The sequence below is a fragment of the Sitophilus oryzae genome, unplaced genomic scaffold (assembly GCF_002938485.1).
Source record: "Sitophilus oryzae breed Bouriz unplaced genomic scaffold, Soryzae_2.0 scaffold_1870_pilon_pilon, whole genome shotgun sequence".
Taxonomy (NCBI): domain Eukaryota; kingdom Metazoa; phylum Arthropoda; class Insecta; order Coleoptera; family Curculionidae; genus Sitophilus; species Sitophilus oryzae.
The window spans coordinates 1,074,582-1,095,139 of NW_022146580.1; the positions used below are offsets into that span (position 1 = coordinate 1,074,582).

Sequence of the window (20,558 nt, forward strand, 5' to 3'; positions counted from 1 at the left end):
GCTTGTTTATAACAGACATTCATTTTCATAACTTACTATTATATTGATTTCTGATTCAAATCCACATTTATTTAGAATAATTTATTAACGAACATAATTAAGTATGTAATTAATTAGTATTTGGGCGGAAATAATGGTGGTATATTTATTTAATGGTATACACTTTTATAAAGATTTAAATAGTTTTCTCTTTGCCTACAAATGGACTAGTAATATTATTTTGCTAAAAACGATAATACCGTATGATCGAATAAAAACGGCGTCAACGATGGCTATGAAATGAGGATCGCTGTCATTTTATATGTAAAATTATATGGGAAATGTCATCGTCATTTCCAAGCCAACTGGACGCCGTTTTTTTTCGATCATACGGTATTACTAGCCTGTACAATTTGTACATTTGTTGCTTTAAAAACAATCTAAAATGTCAATATTCCATGGGTATATTGATAAATGAGGTCTAAATTATAAGAAAATGCATTTTCTACGAAAACTTGAAGGGATAGGTAAAAAGTGATATAATACAATAATAATATAAAAAAAATAAATTAACCACCTGTAAAATAATGAAATTTGACAGAAAAATTGTTATAGTTTAATTATAATATACAGAGTGTCCCAGAAATAAGTGCAAGTATTTTAAGAGGTGGTAGATCTCGATAAAAGAAACATATTCTCTCTTTATCGTTTTTCAAATAAGTCCAAAATAACGGAGTTATTTACTTTGAAAATTAAAAAAAAATGATTTTTTGCTCAAATTTTGAGAACCACTGGATCTTTTCTGGATTTTCTTTCTTGTAAATTTAATCTACTACCTATGTTGCCATATTATCAAGTCCGAATTATCCAATTCCGGATTTTCAAAAAAAAAATTCGCGAAAGAAACCTCATAGGCGTGTTTCTGGGGTTGAACTATACTACCAGTTAAAATACTTGCACTTATTTATGGGACACCTTGTATAGACTGTCATTTCTTGGATGTCGTCTGGCGAAATCTTCCCTGACTCGTTGAACAGACTATAGAAAATTTTTCAAACCTTCATTTTAATGAATCACAAACACACACAAGTATTAATATTATTATAGTAAACTTGGAGAAAAATAATAAAACCCAAGGTTGTTTTACATTTTCAAAAATATTTGCATTGCAGTGTAAACAATGTAAAATTTCATTAGAATGGATGTGACGTGGAAAAATTGCTCTATTTTTAGACTACCTAAATAATTATATTATAGAACAGGTTGATAAATGTATTTAAATTATATTATGCCCCATATTATAAATTTTAGATTATACTCGCTCATATCATTTACTAGCTAGATCATTTGCTTTTTCATTGCCTTCTATCCCTTGGCGAGCAAGCACCCAGAGTAGGACTTTATTTCTTTGCATAATTTGTTCAGCGTTTCTAGGAATTCTTTGACAAACTTCGAAATTTTTATTGCTCATTACTACAGCGAGATGTTTCTCAAATTTGTACATTCTTAGTATTTTATCCACTGGGAGTTGGAAAAGTGGAATTTTCCTTTTGAGGGTATTTTTAGCTCCTTTTTGTATTTTTTCCATGTGCTTGTTAATACTAGAACCTAATCTCAAAAAATAGATAATAACATACTTGCTTATAATCATCTGTATTTTATTTTAAACATGAATTACCAACTATCAGACACACTATGACAATCTCAGCTGTTTTACATCTCATAAAATAACTGTCTTATTGTTTACTACTTCCTGTAACATTAATTGTCTTAGTTAAAATAATTTAAAGATTTTATTTTAACGATTTTGGCTGAAAATCCTGTTATGTTGCCAAAAATAAATTTAGTTGAGTGGCTGGAGACGTATAAAAATTTATTTAAATAAATGAATCGCCTAAATCACTTAAGATGAGACAAATTTAAGAAATATTTTAACGAAATTTTTTACATATATCTACATATAATACAGGGTGATTCGGTATTCTGAAACTGATTGGTGAAACAGGAAATTGTAGAGAGAAACAAGCCCTATACCATAGGATACAACATTTTAATGAACAGTGCTTTCCATAAAATCAATAAAATGAAAAATATACGAAATAATATACATGTACTGATTTCTTTCGAAAATCGACCACTATGAAACTATGATCCCTTCCCGGACACAAACGGTACATTGTGAAACAGGAAATTGTAGAGAGAAACAAGCCCTATAACATAGGATACAACATTTTAATGAAAAGGGTTTTCCATAAAATCAATAAAATGAAAAATATACGAAATAATATACATGTACTGATTTCTTTCGAAAATCGACAACTATGAAAGTATGATCCCTTCTCGGATACAAATGGTACATTGTGAAACAGGAAATTGAAGAGAGAAACAAGCCCTATACCATAGGATACAACATTTTAATGAACAGTGCTTTCCATAAAATCAATAAAATGAAAAATATACGAAATTATATACATGTACTGATTTCTTTCGAAAATCGACAACTATGAAACTATGATCCCTTCCCGGATACAAACGGTACATTGTGAAACAGGAAATTGTAGAGAAACAAGCCCTATAACATAGGATACAACATTTTAATGAACAGTGCTTTCCATAAAATCAATAAAATGAAAAATATACGAAATAATATGCATGTACTGATTTCTTTGGAAAATCGACATCTCTGAAACTGTGAACTCTTCCTGGACACAAACGGTACATTGTGAGACAGAAAATTGTAGAGAGAAACAAGCCCTATAACAGAGGATACAACATTTTAATGAACAGTGCTTTCCATAAAATCAAAAAAAATGAAAAATATACGAAATAATATGCATGTACTGATTTCTTTCGAAAATCGACAACTCTGAAACTGTGAACTCTTCCTGGACACAAACGGTACACTGTGAGACAGAAAATTGTAGAGAGAAACAAGCCCTATAATATAGGATACAACATTTTAATGAACAGTGCTTTCCATAAAATCAATAAAATGAAAAATATACGAAATAATATGCATGTACTGATTTCTTTCGAAAATCGACAACTCTAAAACTATGAACTCTTCCTGGACACAAACGGTACACTGTGAGACAGAAAATTGTAGAGAGAAACAAGCGCTATAACATAGGATACAGCATTTTAATGAACAGTGCTTTCCATAAAATCAAGTTCAAATCAAGTTGTATAAGCTATTTTGTTTTTGATGATGTTAGAGATCCACTTTTGGACTTAAAACCATCTCTTCTAGAGTAACTACCAATAAACAATAATAATATGACCTTTTAATGATAGTGACATCAAAAAAACAGTAACAAAACCAAAAGCAAAGGTATGGTTTTAATGTAAAAATCACTAAAAAATATTAGTATCTTCTTCAAAAGAGAATATCTCCAACAAAAATAAAGCTATTGGGATGAACCAAAAAACAAACTATCGAGAAAGGATGTACCTAAATGATAAAATGATTTTTATATTCATTGTTGTCCTAACATATTCCACAGGGTGTTTCGAAGTTTCACCAAAATATCAACATTTGTTTTTCCTCGTATAAAAAGATATGAACCAAAAAACAAACTATCGAGAAAGGATGTACCTAAATGATAAAATGATTTTTATATTCATTGTTGTCCTAACATATTCCACAGGGTGTTTCGAAGTTTCACCAAAATATCAACATTTGTTTTTCCTCGTATAAAAAGATATACCAAAAAGTCGAATAATTTAGCTACAAATTGTTTAAAAAATCATCAAAATATCGGCCTGCTAGAACAAAATATATTAATCTTTAAAATACACGAAAAGATATTACTCAAAAGTTATTTAAAATAAATTACAAGAAAAAAAGGTTAAATAAAAATGACAGTAACAAAGCAGAAATATAAATTCTACAAGAAAAATAATTATAATGTTTAAAAAAAATATTTTTGTCTTTAATTCTAACCAAACATTAAATAATCACGTTTGAGACTGAAAAATCTTTATATCCTCCTCCGCATTATTTTTACATTTTCATTGGACACAGTCCAGCGGTTTTTAGTGTAAAAATAGTACTCTAGTACTACTACAATTATAAATATAGAGGTCAGCGAATTACAAAAAAAACTTTATCGTAAAAAAATTAAGGAAGTGTCCATTTTACAACTTTTTACTAATATTTCTATTAAAATGTGTTTCATGTTGCATGAAAGTGTCTTAACAAATGTTACGCCACGTGGTGAACAACAATTAACACGAAAATAGTAACATCTTAATGTATTTTTAATTATAACGTCATTAGTAATAAGCTAAATTCAATTTTCTTTTGGTAGAATAAACAAAGTATGTGTCAAGTCGGCCTTGCAAAAGACAATGACATAGATTTTTCAAACAAGATGATTTGTACTTATAAAAAAGTATACTAGAAAACAAAAAAGACTTTTTAAATTATAATTTGCTTACCTAAGTTTTGAAATGTTTGCTGAGGAAGTATACTCTGTTTTTTTTCTCAGGTAAGATTTCGACCAATGACTAAAGAATATAAGGACATGTAACGCCCCTGTACGGGCTGTAGTAGAATTTGTGACGTTAGACGCCATTCGTTTGATGCCAAACAGTGAGTCATCATCCAGTCACCAGCGACAATTTTAGCGATTTTTAATAGTTTGTTGTGTGTAGTGAACTTTGTATAAACTTTGTTACAATGGTGAATTGTGTAGCTTTCAAGTGTAAAAGCCACAGCGACAAGAAAGAGCCAGGAGTTACGTTTCATAGGTAAATAAACAGTCCACTCCAACTTTTTAGCGTTTTCTTATTGAATTCGATAATTATTCTTCAATTTCAATTAACATCTATATGTACTTGATATGTGCTATACGTCGATACTAGTTTTGTATCTTTTGTTGAAGAATATTGCTTCAAACAGCTAGGTTAAGAAAAATATGTGCCACGGCACTGTTTGATGCCAGCGTCACAATTTGCTGTCGGGTGTTATTTGTCCTTGGATTCTTTAGTCATTGATTTCGACAGACGATGACAGAAGAAAAGCAGATGACGTCCCATACCAATCTATTTATTTTACTAAAAAAAGTTTCTAATAATTTTTAAGTTATCTATGGATGGGTTTAATTATAAATCCGTCATGCGTCGTGTCTTGTTATTTTTAACCAGTTTTATTGGTTTATTTAAAAAAATGACAGATCGTATTTCAATTTTATTGGTTTGACGGAACGATAAACGACAAACGAACGCCGATGCGTATGAACTCGCCTTTAGATTTTTGTCATTTTTGACGCTTGTCAAAGTCATGCCAAATTATAGGTTATAATTTTGTGTCAACTTTTGTTAAATACCCTGCGTTTTGGAAGATGATGCATTCGTATTATTACGTGTGTTTTGTGTTTTGAAGTCAAGTGGAGGAAAAATCGAGTGAAAATTAACTGTAGACCCAGAGCACAGTTTATGGTTAATACTCGCTGCCCAGGCAGAAAGTCTTATACACCAATGAAGTTGCCATCGATAAAGTTTGTATACCATTTCGTCGTAGATAAGTGCAACTCGTATATAGTAGAAGGATCAAACTAAACACATACTAAAAACTGGAGTAGCTGTAAAATATCGACATCACACGATAGGTAAATAATGGATTTTAGTACTGCAGAAAAATAATGTCAAAAGGTATCTACTGGTTTAAAAAAATTAAGATTAAAGTTAATTAATCAACCTTTAAGGTATAAAATTTGATAGTTGTTATTATTAATAAAATAGTTTGTTTTATTTACCTATGTTGTTTTATTTATTCCTGTGGAATATTACAAATTTGTATTTGTACATAAGTTATATTTATAAATATAATCATAAATGCAGGTAGTTTCATAAAGCTTGAAAGTAAATAATAGTTCTTTTTTATATTTTTTTGATATGTAGTGTCTTGTTCTTGTTTGTTTTGTATTAACACATACCGTTTTTATTAAATAAAATAACTCAATGACATTTTTTCAGTTTTATACAGTTTTTTTTCACAATATTTTTAAGTAATCACTTGTCATCTTGTCAATCAAATTTTAAATATATCCTGCTATGCGTTCCAGTTGTACCAACTTATTTCTTTGTAAAATAAAATAAACTACTTTGAAATTAAAATGACAGACACAACTATCACTGTCAAGGATCTTCTCGTTGGACAGACTATAAAAGACCATACTATAACGGGGATAGGAATATTTAGGCCGGATACTATAAATACTCCGAAACAATAGTCAGGCAGAAATCTACGCTATACTATACAGTGTAGGCCACTGAAAACTTACAATGGCTATAATTTTTAAACCAAAAAAGATATTAAAAAAATAAAAAATACCGTTTCTATGCTATCGAAGGGGAATATATATGACGTATTTTTTGAACCACTCCGACCTACCCCTTAGACGGCACCCCTACTCTATGTGCTACTATGTGTTATTTGAGAACGGCCCCGTGCTTTCAATGAGAGAAATCCGGACAAAAACGTAAGTCACGTTTATGTTAGAGATTTGATTTTAAAGTTTCAAGAAACTGGGTCGGTCAAAAATAAAACAAGGACAGGACCCAGGGTAATGAATGAAGAAATGCAGATGGAAATTATTGGTCAGGTATCGGTCAATCCAGAAGCATCAACACGCCAGTTGGCATCAATCACAGGTATACCTCGAACATCTGTCAGGAGAGTATTGAAAATGCACAAATTCCGTCCCTACAAAATGAAAATTCTGCAGGAACTTGGCGACGACGATCCAGATAGAAGGATTCAGTTCTGTGAACTAACGACGGAGGAAATTCGAAGGGAACCTTCACTTACTAAAAATATTTGTTTTAGCGATGAGTGCTCATTTTTTTTAAACGGAATTGTGAATAAGCAGAACTGCAGATACTGGAGCAATGAGAATCCGCATATTGTTGTTGAAGGACACACCCAACATCCCCAAAAGCTCAATGTTTGGTGCGGAATATTAGGCGATAAAATTATAGGTCCATTTTTCATCGACGGAAATTTGACTGGTGATGCTTATGTGGAAATGCTGAACAATTTGATAGAGCCAGCCATTGTAAATGAGGTTGAAAATCAAAGAGATTTGGAAGGAAATGAAACTCTTAATGAAGACCTCATACACTTTCAGCAAGATGCAGCCCCTCCGCATTATTCTATTTGAAAAATACCTCATTTGCCTCGTTAAGCTGGGTCCCAATTTGTAACTTATGCTGAAAAAATCACTTTTTTCATTAATGTCCACCTAATTTTTCGTGTAAGGGGTAGTTTTTCAATTTCACCCTAAAAACTTTATGAGCATCGTTTAGCATTTTTCATGGGCTTTCCAAAAAGGCGCACAAGTGGGGTGTTGCCATTTAAGATTTTCAAGGGAGTAGGGGTGCCGCCTAAGGGGTAGGTCGGGGTGGTTCAAAAAATACGTCATATGTATTCCTCCTCGATATTATAGAAACGGTATTTTTTATTTTTTTGATATCTTTTTTGGTTTAAGAATTATAGCCATTGTAAGTTTTCAGTAGTCCACCCTGTATTATCTTCGAAACGAATTATATTATCTTAGAAAGGAACTATCTAACATATATCCGATAGACAAGCAGCATTAAAAGCTTAGTCAAAGATTGCCTAGACAAGCAGGACAAGCTGAACAAACTAGGCAATATCATAGTGTCACAGTGTTTGAACTACTCAGTCCTTAATGAATGCAGATTCTGTGGGGAAGAATGGGGACTTTGGTACTTGAGCCCTGAGACTGTATATGATGAGTTATAACTCAAGAACGGTGGGAACAGTAGATCTGTAAAGTCTACATTCTTCTACAACTTCGTTTTGTACAGGGTGAGTCAACGATAGAGTAAAGTCCATTATCTCTATTGTATCTAGGTTTACAAAAAAATGTTTAATATAAAGGTTATAGGGATGGTTAAGATACACATTTTAAACTTATTATAGAGTATACAAGGTGCTTCAAAAAAGTGTGGCCGCTATAACATATGTTTTTTTAAATGCAACACCCTATTTTTTATTTTATTTTTAGATTCTGCGTAAAATTCCATAACTTTTTATATATAATGTTATATACCTAAAATTATTAGTTTTTGTAATATTTCAATTTATTTAAACAAATGTTAAATGCAGTGTGGTAAAAAATTGTCAGTGGTGCCATTGTTTCTGAAGTTGGAGTACCAAAATTTGGTAGGAGAGTTTTATAGAGATGAAAAAAAAAAGATATATGTAAAGATATTTTAGTTAAATGATACAGGGTGTTCAAAATATATTTATGAATTTCAACTACTTAATTAAAAAATCTCAAATTTTTTAAATAGGACACCCTATTATATTATCATTTTTTCTGATAGATTTAACAAAACTCTTCAACTTTTATTAAGTATGTCATATCCCTATTTTTAATAGTTTGCGATTTATTCCCATTTTTTCTATTTTTACCCATATTTTCAATACAATTACCCTATAAAATCATAGTTACCATGACAAAACAAAACTATTTATTACTTACCTTTAACAAGTAGCTTCATAATTAGGTAAAATTGCCGGTATTAGTTAAAATTAATTAACTTTACTCAAATAAACTAAATCGCAGTAGTGAATTTCTTGGTGTATTTCTATATTATGAAAGATGACACTTGGGATTTTTTGTCGGGGCGAATAGCCACAGATTAGGATAATATTAGATTACCTAATTGCTGAAGACTACTGATATATGAATTTTCTTCGACATATAGTATTTTTTCTCGTAGTAATTCTGGTTTATAATTCTTTGGTAAAGCCAGTATTACTATTGCCGCGAAACCGTCCCATTACACACTGAAGATGTTTTCTAGATAATATACATCTATCCTGATAGTAGTTAGCAAAGTACTATATAATATATAGTACTGAACCAAAAAATGTGGTTTTCTAAGCTCGTCCGTGTATATCAATCACATTGACTAATTCATTTCAAGAAAATCTGTTATCTCTACCATTTATACTTATTACAACAAATTAAACTAAAATTCAAATTTTGTTCTTAACTTGCTTAACAGACATGAAATTGTGATAATTATTGCTTTTTGTCATGGCAACTATGATGTTATAGCGCAATTGTATTAAAAATATGGGTAAATTCTTAACAAAAGTTGAAGAGTTTGGTAAAATCTATCAGAAAAAATGATAATATATAGGGTGTACCATTTAAAAAAATTGAAATTCCTTAATTTCAAGTAGTTGAAATTCCTAAATATATTTTGAACACCCTGTAACATCTAACTAAAATATCTTTACATAGGTCTTTTTCTATATCTCTATAAAATTCTCCTACCAAATTTTAGTTGTCCAACAAATGCCATCATTGACAATTTTTTAACCCACTGCAATCTAACATTTGTTTAAACAAATTTAAATATAACAAAAACTATTAATTTTTGGTATATAACATTATATATAAAAAAAAAGTAATGGAATTTTACGCAGAATATAAAAATAAAATAAAAAATAGGGTGTTGCATTTAAAAAAACATATGTTATATTTGCCACACTTTTTTGAAGCACCCTGTATACTGTATAATCATTTTAAAATGTGTATCTTAACCATCTCTATAACTTTTATATTTAATATTTTTTCGTAAACCTCGAAACAAATGAGATAATGGACTTTACTCTATCGTTGACTCACCCTGTACAGTTAATTTTTTTATATTTATATTATTTGCCTTAATAGAGAGCATACTTTTTTAAAAAGCAAATCTTCCTTAAAAACAAGTGTAAATTTAAATATTATCAGGTATTTCATGTCTAACGCACGTCATTACCTAATTACAATTAATAAGTTCTTTTTAATTGCCTTAATGTTTATAAGGCGGACTCAGCCTGACACTAATAATTAACCTTTATATTTACTTCATTTGAAGAATTATGTGACCCAAATAACTACACACAAACTTGTAGTGTGCTTGTAGTATTTCCTGTTCTTTGATATAAAGAAATGCAGTTAAGATAAATTAAAATCTGAATAATTACAAAAATAAATTTAAAAAAAAACTGAAAAATAAAATATGTAATAATATACAGGGTGGTCCGAACTGTATTCCGGAAACTTAGACAGCATATTCTGCAGATAAAAATAAGTAAAAAAGTTCGTATAAATGTATGCCCTAAAATGCTTAGTTTCGGAGATACAGGGTGTAGAAGTTTCATTTTTATTTCGATTTTTTCCCAATAATTTCTGAAGTAACGTTAATATTTGGATGAAAATTGGTGTCTGGGAGGTTTTTGACATGAGAAATTTGGATTTTGATGGTCAATATGCATTTATACGAATTTTTTACTTATTTTTATCAGCAGAATATTCTGCCGAAGTTTCCGGAATACAGTTCGGACCACCCTGTATATAATATTATAAATTTAAACGTTACATTTTCATGTTTTATTAAATATACAGGGTGTAATTTTATTTTTGACTTAAAAAAAATACTTTTTGAAATAAATGATATTTCGTGTTATAATTTTTTGTTTGAATAAGAAGTACGAAAAATAAAGAACCCCTACGTGAAGGAATCTAAATGCATTTATATTTTGCTCAGCTGTAGTACGACCAGGTTAAAAAACAGTACGCGCCTTCCAGTAGATCAGTAGGTTAGGTACACACATACGTTTGAATTTGTGTCTGCATGAACGGCGATAGTACTTATAAAGTCGTGGTACGACTAGGGATGGCAAACTTTAATTAATATATCGATATATGGCGAAATATATATCGATAGATAAAGGACAGTGCTAAAGACACAGTATTTGAACAAGTTAATTTCTTTAATTTTCCATTAATATACCAATTTTGAGGTACCTAGATGAAAAATAACAGGTGGTAGTTCATTAGTCAGTCAAATATTTATTTAGTGTTTCTGTGTTAATAACCCATATAACACAACACAATCCTATATATATATTGAGGATATCCACCAAGGATATAGTAAATATCTTAGGGATATCCAAAAACCAGAGGAGGATATTTATGGGATATCCAGATGGGACAAAAAAAGGCATCTTCAAGACATCCCTAGGCAAGCCTTTTACGATTATTTGGGATATTTCTAGGATAATACAAGGATGATGTTGGGAGCATTATAGAATATTTTTAGGACATTATATGCGGACTGTTATTTGACAATACTTACTTCATCCTTAGTTTATAGTAAAAACGTTCGCGATTTAGTTTTATTTAGCCACACATTTTGACGTTATTCATTGGATATTTTTATTAACAGCTCTAAAATATACCTACATATTATGTCAATGAATTTTGCGTCAAAATTTAGTAGTTTATTTGTATGAGTTAAGAGCTTTCAATTTATACTGTACGATCGAAAAAAAACGGCGTTCAATTGGCTTGAAAATTACGATCGATGACATTCCCCATATAATTTTACATACAAAATAACAGCAATCTTCATTTCCAAGCCACCTCTGACGCCGTTTTTTTCGATCGTATGGTATTATACCAGATTATACTACCCTTTATGGAGTCTAGTAGTTTATGTCTAGCAGCAACAGTTTACATCAAAGTTAGCACACAGGATACAGGTATAATTTCTAACACCACACATTCCAGAAACTCAAAATTTAAACACAAAATAGGATTTCTGTTTGAATAGATCAAACACGAAAATGGGTTTAGGGATAAAGAACAAGCGATTTTCAACAAATTTTCACCTATAATTTTGTCACAAATTTTTCATTGTGAGACCCTGAGTCGTTCGTCGTTTTTCGACATTAGTTGAGGTTAGGATAGAATTTCTGCTAGAACAAGGCTAGAACTATCAGTATAAGAAAAAACTAATTCAAACTCAACCAGTTTTGTTAGTTTCAGTCATTTTTAAGCCCATCCAATATCGACAAACGACCGAATTCACCTCGAATTTCACTAAATCAAAGAACTGAATAATACACGATAGAGATGGGCAAAAGTAACCGGGTTTTTGAATAACCGGTATTTTACTCTAAAATAACCGGTTATTTAAAGGTAGTTTTTTTTTTCACCAATTAACCTAATAACCTTACATTACGTTCAATAACCTATAGCCGGTTATTTTTTAAAAAATCGTACTTGTTTAAAACAAGTTACAATTAAATATTAGCTGTTTGAATCGTAAATTTCGAAGAAGCGGACGGCACGGATCTTCCTGATATTACGACGATAACGGGAGATGCGGGAGATCCAGCTCCCGAAACGAAAATGTATGACATCAAACATCAAATGTCAGAATTAAATCAGACATCAGGCGAACCCTGATGATAATAATCAAAACAAGGCCGAAGGGCCCCGACAGGTCAGGCCGTAAAACAAAGTACTAATGCCATAGACTACTACTAGCCATCAGCTAGCCAAGTGATACGAACCTAACTTCAAATAGATTCTCTAAATTCTATATTTAAATTTTAACCGACTTCAACGGATTTTCAACGGTTATTCAAAAGTTTTCCATGGTTTCGCCCAGTTTCACCCACGTTTCACCGTAAATATATTTTATTCGTAGTTTGAAGTCTCTCTTGAAGCTTAGACAGAATACAAAATTGAAGTTCAAGTGATGAATGAAGATAATCTCTTTCATTATTCATTCATTCAGTCTCCTTATTTTTCTTTTGTATTTGATTAAAATAACTTGGTTGTAGATTGTAGAACTTGTGAGTTGTGTGGTTTATTTGAACGTTAAGTAATTACTAGTTTTAATATCATATCCATGTCTACTCAAAAAAGTGAGGTTAGCATTTTTATTTAAATTCATTTTGTACATATACATACATACTTACATTGCTACAATCTCTATTTAATCATACGATTTAACTAAGTTTATTATCTAAATTTGAAGTAGACATATGGAGTGTAGAGGTAAGTAAACCTATAGGAAAACTAAATATTTAGTTTTGCTAGGTTAGGTTATTTGAATAACCGGTTAATTTGTGTCGGTTAATTTTGTCAAGTTATTATTTTTTAAAGATAATTCCGGTTAACCTATAACCGGTTTTTTACCAATAACCGCCCATCTCTAATACACGATGCAAAAACAAACAACTGTCGAGATGGATTGTGGGAAATTTTTTTGCGCGGGCGTTTTAAATTCTCTGTATTACTGGGAGTGGCCAAGCTCATAAATATCCAGATTTTCCAGAAGATACCAACAGGATATTTTGTTGCCTTGACGTAATATATATCTATCTGTATGGTTTATTGCATTTTATGTAATATAAAAAGTAGTACGTTATTTATTTTTCCTAAATATCTAGACGATATTGTTAGGATATTTTATTATCATGAGCATGTTTGGTTATCTCCGCTGGATGTACATTAGATATAGGACAGAGATATCTATAGGATATTCAATTCTGAGTCTGAGACATCTACAGGATTTCAGGATGTCTGGAGGATATCCTATAGATGTCTTTATAAGATGATCTTTTAATGGGACATTCCGACATTCTATGAATATCCTGCGGATATTGCGCGTTATATGGGAAATAATCAATTAATAAGACATATTTTAGAACGGTAGGTAAAGCTGAATGTGATATATAAGATATATCTTCAATATCTGCCTATCGACTTAAAATAAACTATCGATATTATTTTACCGTTGCCCATTCGTAAGTACGACCAAAATTAAAGTTGATGGTTTTTTCTTCTTGTTTTAACGGTACTCCAGTCGAAAGTAAATTTTCGGCGATGGAATTTTGGATGTCAGAGGCGTACTAAAAATAGTTTTATTTATTTTTAAATCTGAAAATATTAGTCAAATAATTATACTAGCAGTTAAAATTTTTTCACTTCCTTCAGAGACAGACCCTGTATAAACTAAACTTTATACTAATTAAGAAAATTGGCGCCGTAAAAATACGTACCTCCGTATAGCCGCCCATACTAAAATATGTTAATAAAAGGTTGGTAGGCAGTTAGTTCTTTTAGTTTTAAAGTAAAGGAATTTTTTCAATTTTTTTTTATCTCAAAAACTGCGACTTGGACTGATTTTGATGTTATTACAAATTTTGTTGCAAATATTATTCCTAATCTTAAATTGAAAACCGCGTTTCGCTAGCTACTGTAATTTTGGAGTTACGATTTTTTAAAAATTTTAACCCCCTCCCATACCCCTTACTAACCCCCACCCCCACCAAAAACTAATGGCCAGATTCTCGGGTGCCACAGTATTTTTGTGCCAAATTTGGTTAAAATCGGTTTAGCGGTTTTTGAGTTATCGCGTTACAGACGGACAGACAGACAGACACGATGAAAATATTTGGTATTTAGATCATTTATAACCCAAATAACGCATTTTGAGTGAAATTAAAAAAACTTTTTTTGCCTATCTTAATAGCCTACCATACCTATTGGTATGGTCGGCTAAAAATGCTGTTTTTTCTCTAGAATAATTGGTTCTACGCCAATGGAATTACTTCAAATATTAGAACAATGAACTTATATCTGTTGTATGTTTACCAAACCTAGTCGTTGTAGTAAAATAGGTAGTACCAACTCATACACCGGTAAATACAAAAAGGTTGTACGCATCAAAGATTTCTTCCTGATAAAGAAAAACTTTCTCAAAATTTACATTTACGTGTGCATGTCAAAAGAAAAAATAATAATATAACGTGAATAAGTATGTAAAGAAGAAGAAAAATTATTTAAATAAAAACAAATTGTATTATATTTTATAAGCCTATTCTACGTATCTAATAACTTTCTCTTCTATAAGTTTGCCAGTAAATCCAATATTTTTGCAAACAATTTTACTTTGCAATAGATACGATTAAAAATTTTGGATATAGAATATTATACACATTACATATTTGTGAAATGCATAAAGACATTCTAATAAATAACACAACAATGGAAATAGTAGAAGAAGAAGAAGAAGAAGAAGAAGTAGCTGCTGGGCCATTTAGTTAGCGGCATTGATCAAATTAAAGTTAAATTAAACTATATTAATGAACCCAAACCCGATGCCCTAATAAATTGGAACAAAGAATGTAATAGGATATTAGCATCAAGAACGGAAGCCAGATCGCCATTCAGACCAAATGATTGTCTTAAGTTATTGAAGGAGGGACATTCTATTAGGAGGTGGTACACTGTTAATTGGTTGCCACAATGAGAGCAGTTATAGCAGTGACCCAACCTGAGCCGATTCCAAATGACTTCCTCACTTCTGGACAGTGACCGAGCTACAGAAACTTGAAAGAATTGAGGTTTACATTCATATAGCTTATTTGGATCTCCGGTCACTTCCCACTCTGCCTGGATACCACTTTTTATTGTGGGCATATGTAGAAATTTAAGTTCAGAGATAGAAAATGAAAGTGGTATAAAATCTCCATCATTTGCCGCAGTCTTAGCAATCTTATCAGCATCTTCATTACCTCTTATACCCACATGGCTAGGAATCCATACTAGATCCACAGTTGAAACTTTAGATATTGAAGAGTGATGCAAGTGATTCATTAGGCGAACTTATAGTTCGCCTAATGAATTTTTTTATAAGTTTATTATTTCCGGACTTTGCGGCCGTTTCATGAGCCCTTTGGGGTTGTTTTTAAAAAGTTTGTTTTACAGCAAATTGACCCGTATGAAAGTTGTTCATAATAAATGGACAAGCAACTTTTCCCCATGATTTTTTTTTGTAGCTTCATTATTTTTGGAGATAGAGTCTAGTTCATGAATAAATTGGGATATAGTAAACGCCACGAATGTTTGGGAGTGATTCATCGGTCGCTACCATGTGAACTAATCTGTTCAAGGTCACATAAAACTTAATTCCAGTGCCGTGGTGTTTCAAGTCATATAATAATCAATATATAATCTGTTGTAATTTGTTGGTTTAACTGTCAAAGTCTTGTCAAAACATATATTTCTGCGGCAAAAATTTACGTTTTTATGTAAAAATGATAGCGAGCGTGTCGATTCTAACTTCATCAAGTGATGAATCACAAACTCCCAAACATTCGTGGCGTTTACTATAGTTTCATAATTTTTATTTTTTAATTTTTTTTGGTTTTTATTGTTCTTACCCACACTTGCATTTAGAAGAGTTGCCGGTCCTTTTCTCTGAACGTCCACAATTTCAGCAACATTCAATAATTTCTTGCAAATAAAACACGAATCCGTTTTCCAAATAGCAGTTGTGAATTTCCTGAAAAAAAAGACATTTAAAGCTACCACCACTTGTTCATGATCTGGGCGCTATCTCCAAAAATAGTCAAGTTACAAAAAAAGTTCATAAGGCAAAGGTATATGTACTCTTATTTTGAACGAGTTTCCTAGGGTGAATTTGCTGAAAAAAGAGATGCTGGAAGCTACAGAGATAGATTTTTGGAGAAGATCAGCAGGCAAATCAAGACTCGAGCATATAACTAATGAACGCATAAGAGAGATTATGGAACTTATACATACGATAGTGAACGACATAAAGAACAGTCAACTCATATGGTACGGGCATGTCCAAAGAATGGCAGAAATAAGAATCCCAAAGCAAATTATAAACTGGAAACCTGAAACCTGCAGGAAGAAGAAAACCGGGTAGACCGAGAAGAAGTTGGCAGGAAGGGATTGACACGTTTATGGAGGAAAGATCTCTCGGAGACGATGCATGGAGAGACAGACAGGCATGGAGAGATGGCATTGGAAGACAGAACGTTTTAAACCGATTAATATATATATATATATATATATATATATATATATATATATATATATATATATATATATATATATATATATATATATATATATATATATATATATATATATATATATATATATATATATATATATATATATATATATATATATATATATATATATATATATATATATATATATACATTTCCGATTTTGTTTATTTTACACTTAGAAGACAGTCGCTGACAAACTCTGGAAAAAAAAGCTTGCCCGTAATTTTTTTTTACTCTCTATACGGCGGCAATACAATTTTACTGGATTAATAGACTATAAATATTTTTTTGCAGGTGCTGGGTATCTTTTGTATGTCCCTCGGTTCCCCAGCCTACTATGGTGGTTCCCACTTCTTCCTCTTCGTCGTAGTAGTTAGTTTTATTGGTACTCTCATCTGGATCGTCATATACTTACTTGGCATCAGAGAAGCAATCAATTTCCCAGTAAACTGGATATTAACGGTAAGTAAAGTTTTATCGCTTGATCAAAAAAAAAACGGCGTCGAAGACGGCTGGGGAATGACAATCGATGATAATTTTGACGAGGTCCAGCCTTAGACGTGATTTACTTGGCCCGTGTTCTTCTTTATCTTTTATTTAGTGATAATTTGTGACAAGTTTCATCTTAATTTCTAGTAAATGACGTCTAGAGAGATTGACCTCGCCAAAATTGTCATCGATCGTCATTCCTCCGCCGTCCTTGACGCCGTTTTTTTATCACAGACTCTTAATTATATACAGGAAGGTTAAAAGAGACCTGTTCTTATTTATTTACTTAGAAAAACTTTATTAAATATATTTTTTTGTATTTTTAAGGAACTGGTAAACACCGGAATATGTACAGTATGTTACTTCATCGCCTTCATTCTTCAGTTAATTGTAGCAGCCTCCCTGCACCCAGGTCATTACAGGAGGGGAGCCCAAATAGCAGCAGGAGTAAGTTTATATAACTTAGAATTTATTATACAGGGTTCTTCATTGTTGAAAATTAAAAAAAATGCGAAGATTCGGGGGTCAAACCAACAAAACAAAACGTTTCATTTTCAAAAATAAAAAAAATTATCAACTGCTGTCAGGAACGATCAAAATATGTATTATGTAGAGAAATTAATGAAATAATATTAAAAAAATATATTTTTTTTAGAAGGAAGATGATTCTAGTATCGGTGGATAATTTTGAAATACAACCATTTTTAAACTAAATATTCTACACATTTAAAGGTCTCTAAAAATTGTATATCCACAAATTCATCAATCGTTTTTTAAGTAGAAGTACCGTATGCTCGAAAAAAGGCGTCGAATTGGCTTGGAAATGATGATTGATGACTTTCCCCGTATAATTTTACATATAAAAAGACAGCGATCTTCATTTCCAAGCCAACTCTGACGCTGTTTTTTTCGATTGTATGGTCTTTTATAGTATTGTTTTTTTCTACGAAACTATAATCACACTAAACTCAAATAAATGTTATATTTATTTTTCTCCAATATTTTAAACGAAACACCCTGTATATATCTCATAAATAAGTACAGTTTTTAACCAATTAATATATATATTTTTTTTTATTTTAATTTAATGATTTTCCAATTGCATTTTTTTACTAACATTAATAATTTGGTATTATTTGTTATAAACAAATAAAATAAAATATAACTGCAACACGTTCAAGCAAACATTTTAGTTTAATAATGCATTCAAGAAACGTCATAGACAGGTCTAAGGCTAGGCTATTGAAGCTATTTGCTATCGAGAAATATTTCGACAGAGGCGTACTCACGGATTTTCATTGCCCAAAGTTGTTAAATTAAATTAAAAACAGATTGTGTTGGTATCAGAGATGATATGCGGGGTGTTTCAAAAAATATGTGCCATCTCTCGTGGGGGGTTTCCTTACGTAAAAATAAGTTTATTTTTTTATCAATAAAGGTCTGATTCTGCTTTGTTTCGTAGCTACAGAGGGTTAAAGTTTAAGCGATATTTGTTTATAGGGATATCATGCAGAATGTTATGCTTCCTTATGCAGAATAGGAAATGCCAACAGGACAACGATCCAAAACACTCTTCTCAAGTTGTTCAATAGTGGTTTAGGGAAAATGAAGTTCGAGTTTTCTGGCCAGCGCAATCCCCAGACCTAACCCTATTGAAAATCTCTGGGAAGAAGTAGAACGTGGTATTCGTACCCAAATGTTTCCAAATAAACAATCCTTGATAGATAAAATTAATGAAGTTTGGGCAAATCTTCCCGAAAATGTCATTCAAAAGTTGATTGCTTCAATGCCGCGCCGTTGTCAGCAAGTTATTAGTAATAATGGATATTCTATCAATTACTAATATATTACTTTCAATTATTATTGTTCTTAAATGTGTTAAATATTTTTTGTTGAAATAAGACACAATAAAATCTGTTGAATACAATTTATTGCTCTACTTTTGTCGCCCCCATTCTCATCAATTTTTATAATCATTATTATTTACCATTTTTAAACTGATTAAAAGTACACCAAAATTTTGTAAAATATTACTTTTAGTGTAAGGATAGTGTGTTAGTAAACATAGCCGAAAATCACAACCTAATAATTTTTTTATTCAAACATGAATAAAAATGAGCTTTGTTGCTCTACTTTTGTCCGATAGTGTATGTCGCACAATAGTAACTTTTACCCTCACATAATTATAGTTACTTCCAAATTCCAAACACGTACAAAGGTAGCTTTAAGGGTGAATCCAAGAAAGAAAAATTCAAATTGATTTTTAATTTATTACTTATCAATTTTTTGTTTATTTTTTAGGTTTTTGGTATTTTTAATGCTCTAGTCTACGCCTTTGCCACCTACCTTCTACACAACGAATGGAAAGGAACAAGAACAAACTGAAATTTCTACCTGATTCTCTTTAAATTATTTTTAAAAATGCGACACACTGTATATCTTGTTATAGTACTGAATTAATGCAACTTAGTTCGTAAGGTTGTTCCATAATTTTTTATTTTAACATTTTATCGATACAAACTACGTTCAGTTGAATAATATAGACATTTTTATATAGGTTGTAAAATAAAGTTAAAAATATCTTTCTCATATCTTGGATATTATTGTTATATTTATTATTTTATTGTTTAACATATTTTAGGAACATAATTATATTTATATTGTAAACGACACACAAAAGGTTTTATTATTATCACAAATGGCTGTTTTAAAAACATTATTTCACAAAAAATATTATTAGAATCTCATGTCTCAATGTAATTATTATTTTTTTTAATATATAAGTACTCCACTCTCTTGTTTGTGATGTTACTAAAAGAAAAGGTGTATAACTATATACACAAACAGGGTGATTCATAAAAAGTGACCTTATTTTTTACAAGCTCTGTTAAACATTTCTGATAAATTTAAATTATTTATCTATTCGATATTGTGTCCCAATATCTTTGAACATCCTGTATAATATATTTAATTAAAAAGAATTATGCTGTAGTGTCAAATTAATAGAAATTTCATAGCAAATTTATACAATCATTAAAAAATACTAAAGTACCTATATTTTTTTTGTACAGTTCTGATGATATTTTGCAATAATTATTATTATCTTGTTGTTTTGTATATTCTAATATAATTAGAGAGTTAATACTTGAATCTTTTTAATTTATATTTGATATTTTTGAGTATAAAAAATTCTTATATCACTTTCTTTTTATTTATTGTTAAGGATCTAATGTTAAATTTTTATTTTTTATTATGTTGTTTTATTTCGTACCTCTATTTTGTATTGGAATTATTACTAATCATTCTTGTTGTTATCAATTTAAGGTACAGGGTGTGGACTTTTCCATAAACTTTCTAAAATAGGTTCAAA

The 20,558-nt window shown here is 30.7% G+C and overlaps 1 protein-coding gene across 1 annotated transcript in view; it reads left to right on the forward strand.

The window, feature by feature from the left end:
• LOC115883371 (CKLF-like MARVEL transmembrane domain-containing protein 4) overlaps positions 1 to 20,274 on the forward strand; it is a 34,278-nt gene extending 14,004 nt beyond the window's left edge. Inside the window, exons 2-4 of the mRNA XM_030901738.1 lie at positions 16,994 to 17,161; positions 17,516 to 17,635; positions 19,490 to 20,274. Of these exons, the coding sequence (XP_030757598.1) occupies positions 16,994 to 17,161; positions 17,516 to 17,635; positions 19,490 to 19,573 (372 nt within the window). The 3' untranslated portion in view covers positions 19,574 to 20,274. The remainder of the gene's footprint in view (positions 1 to 16,993; positions 17,162 to 17,515; positions 17,636 to 19,489) is intronic.
• Positions 20,275 to 20,558: the final 284 nt, after the last annotated feature.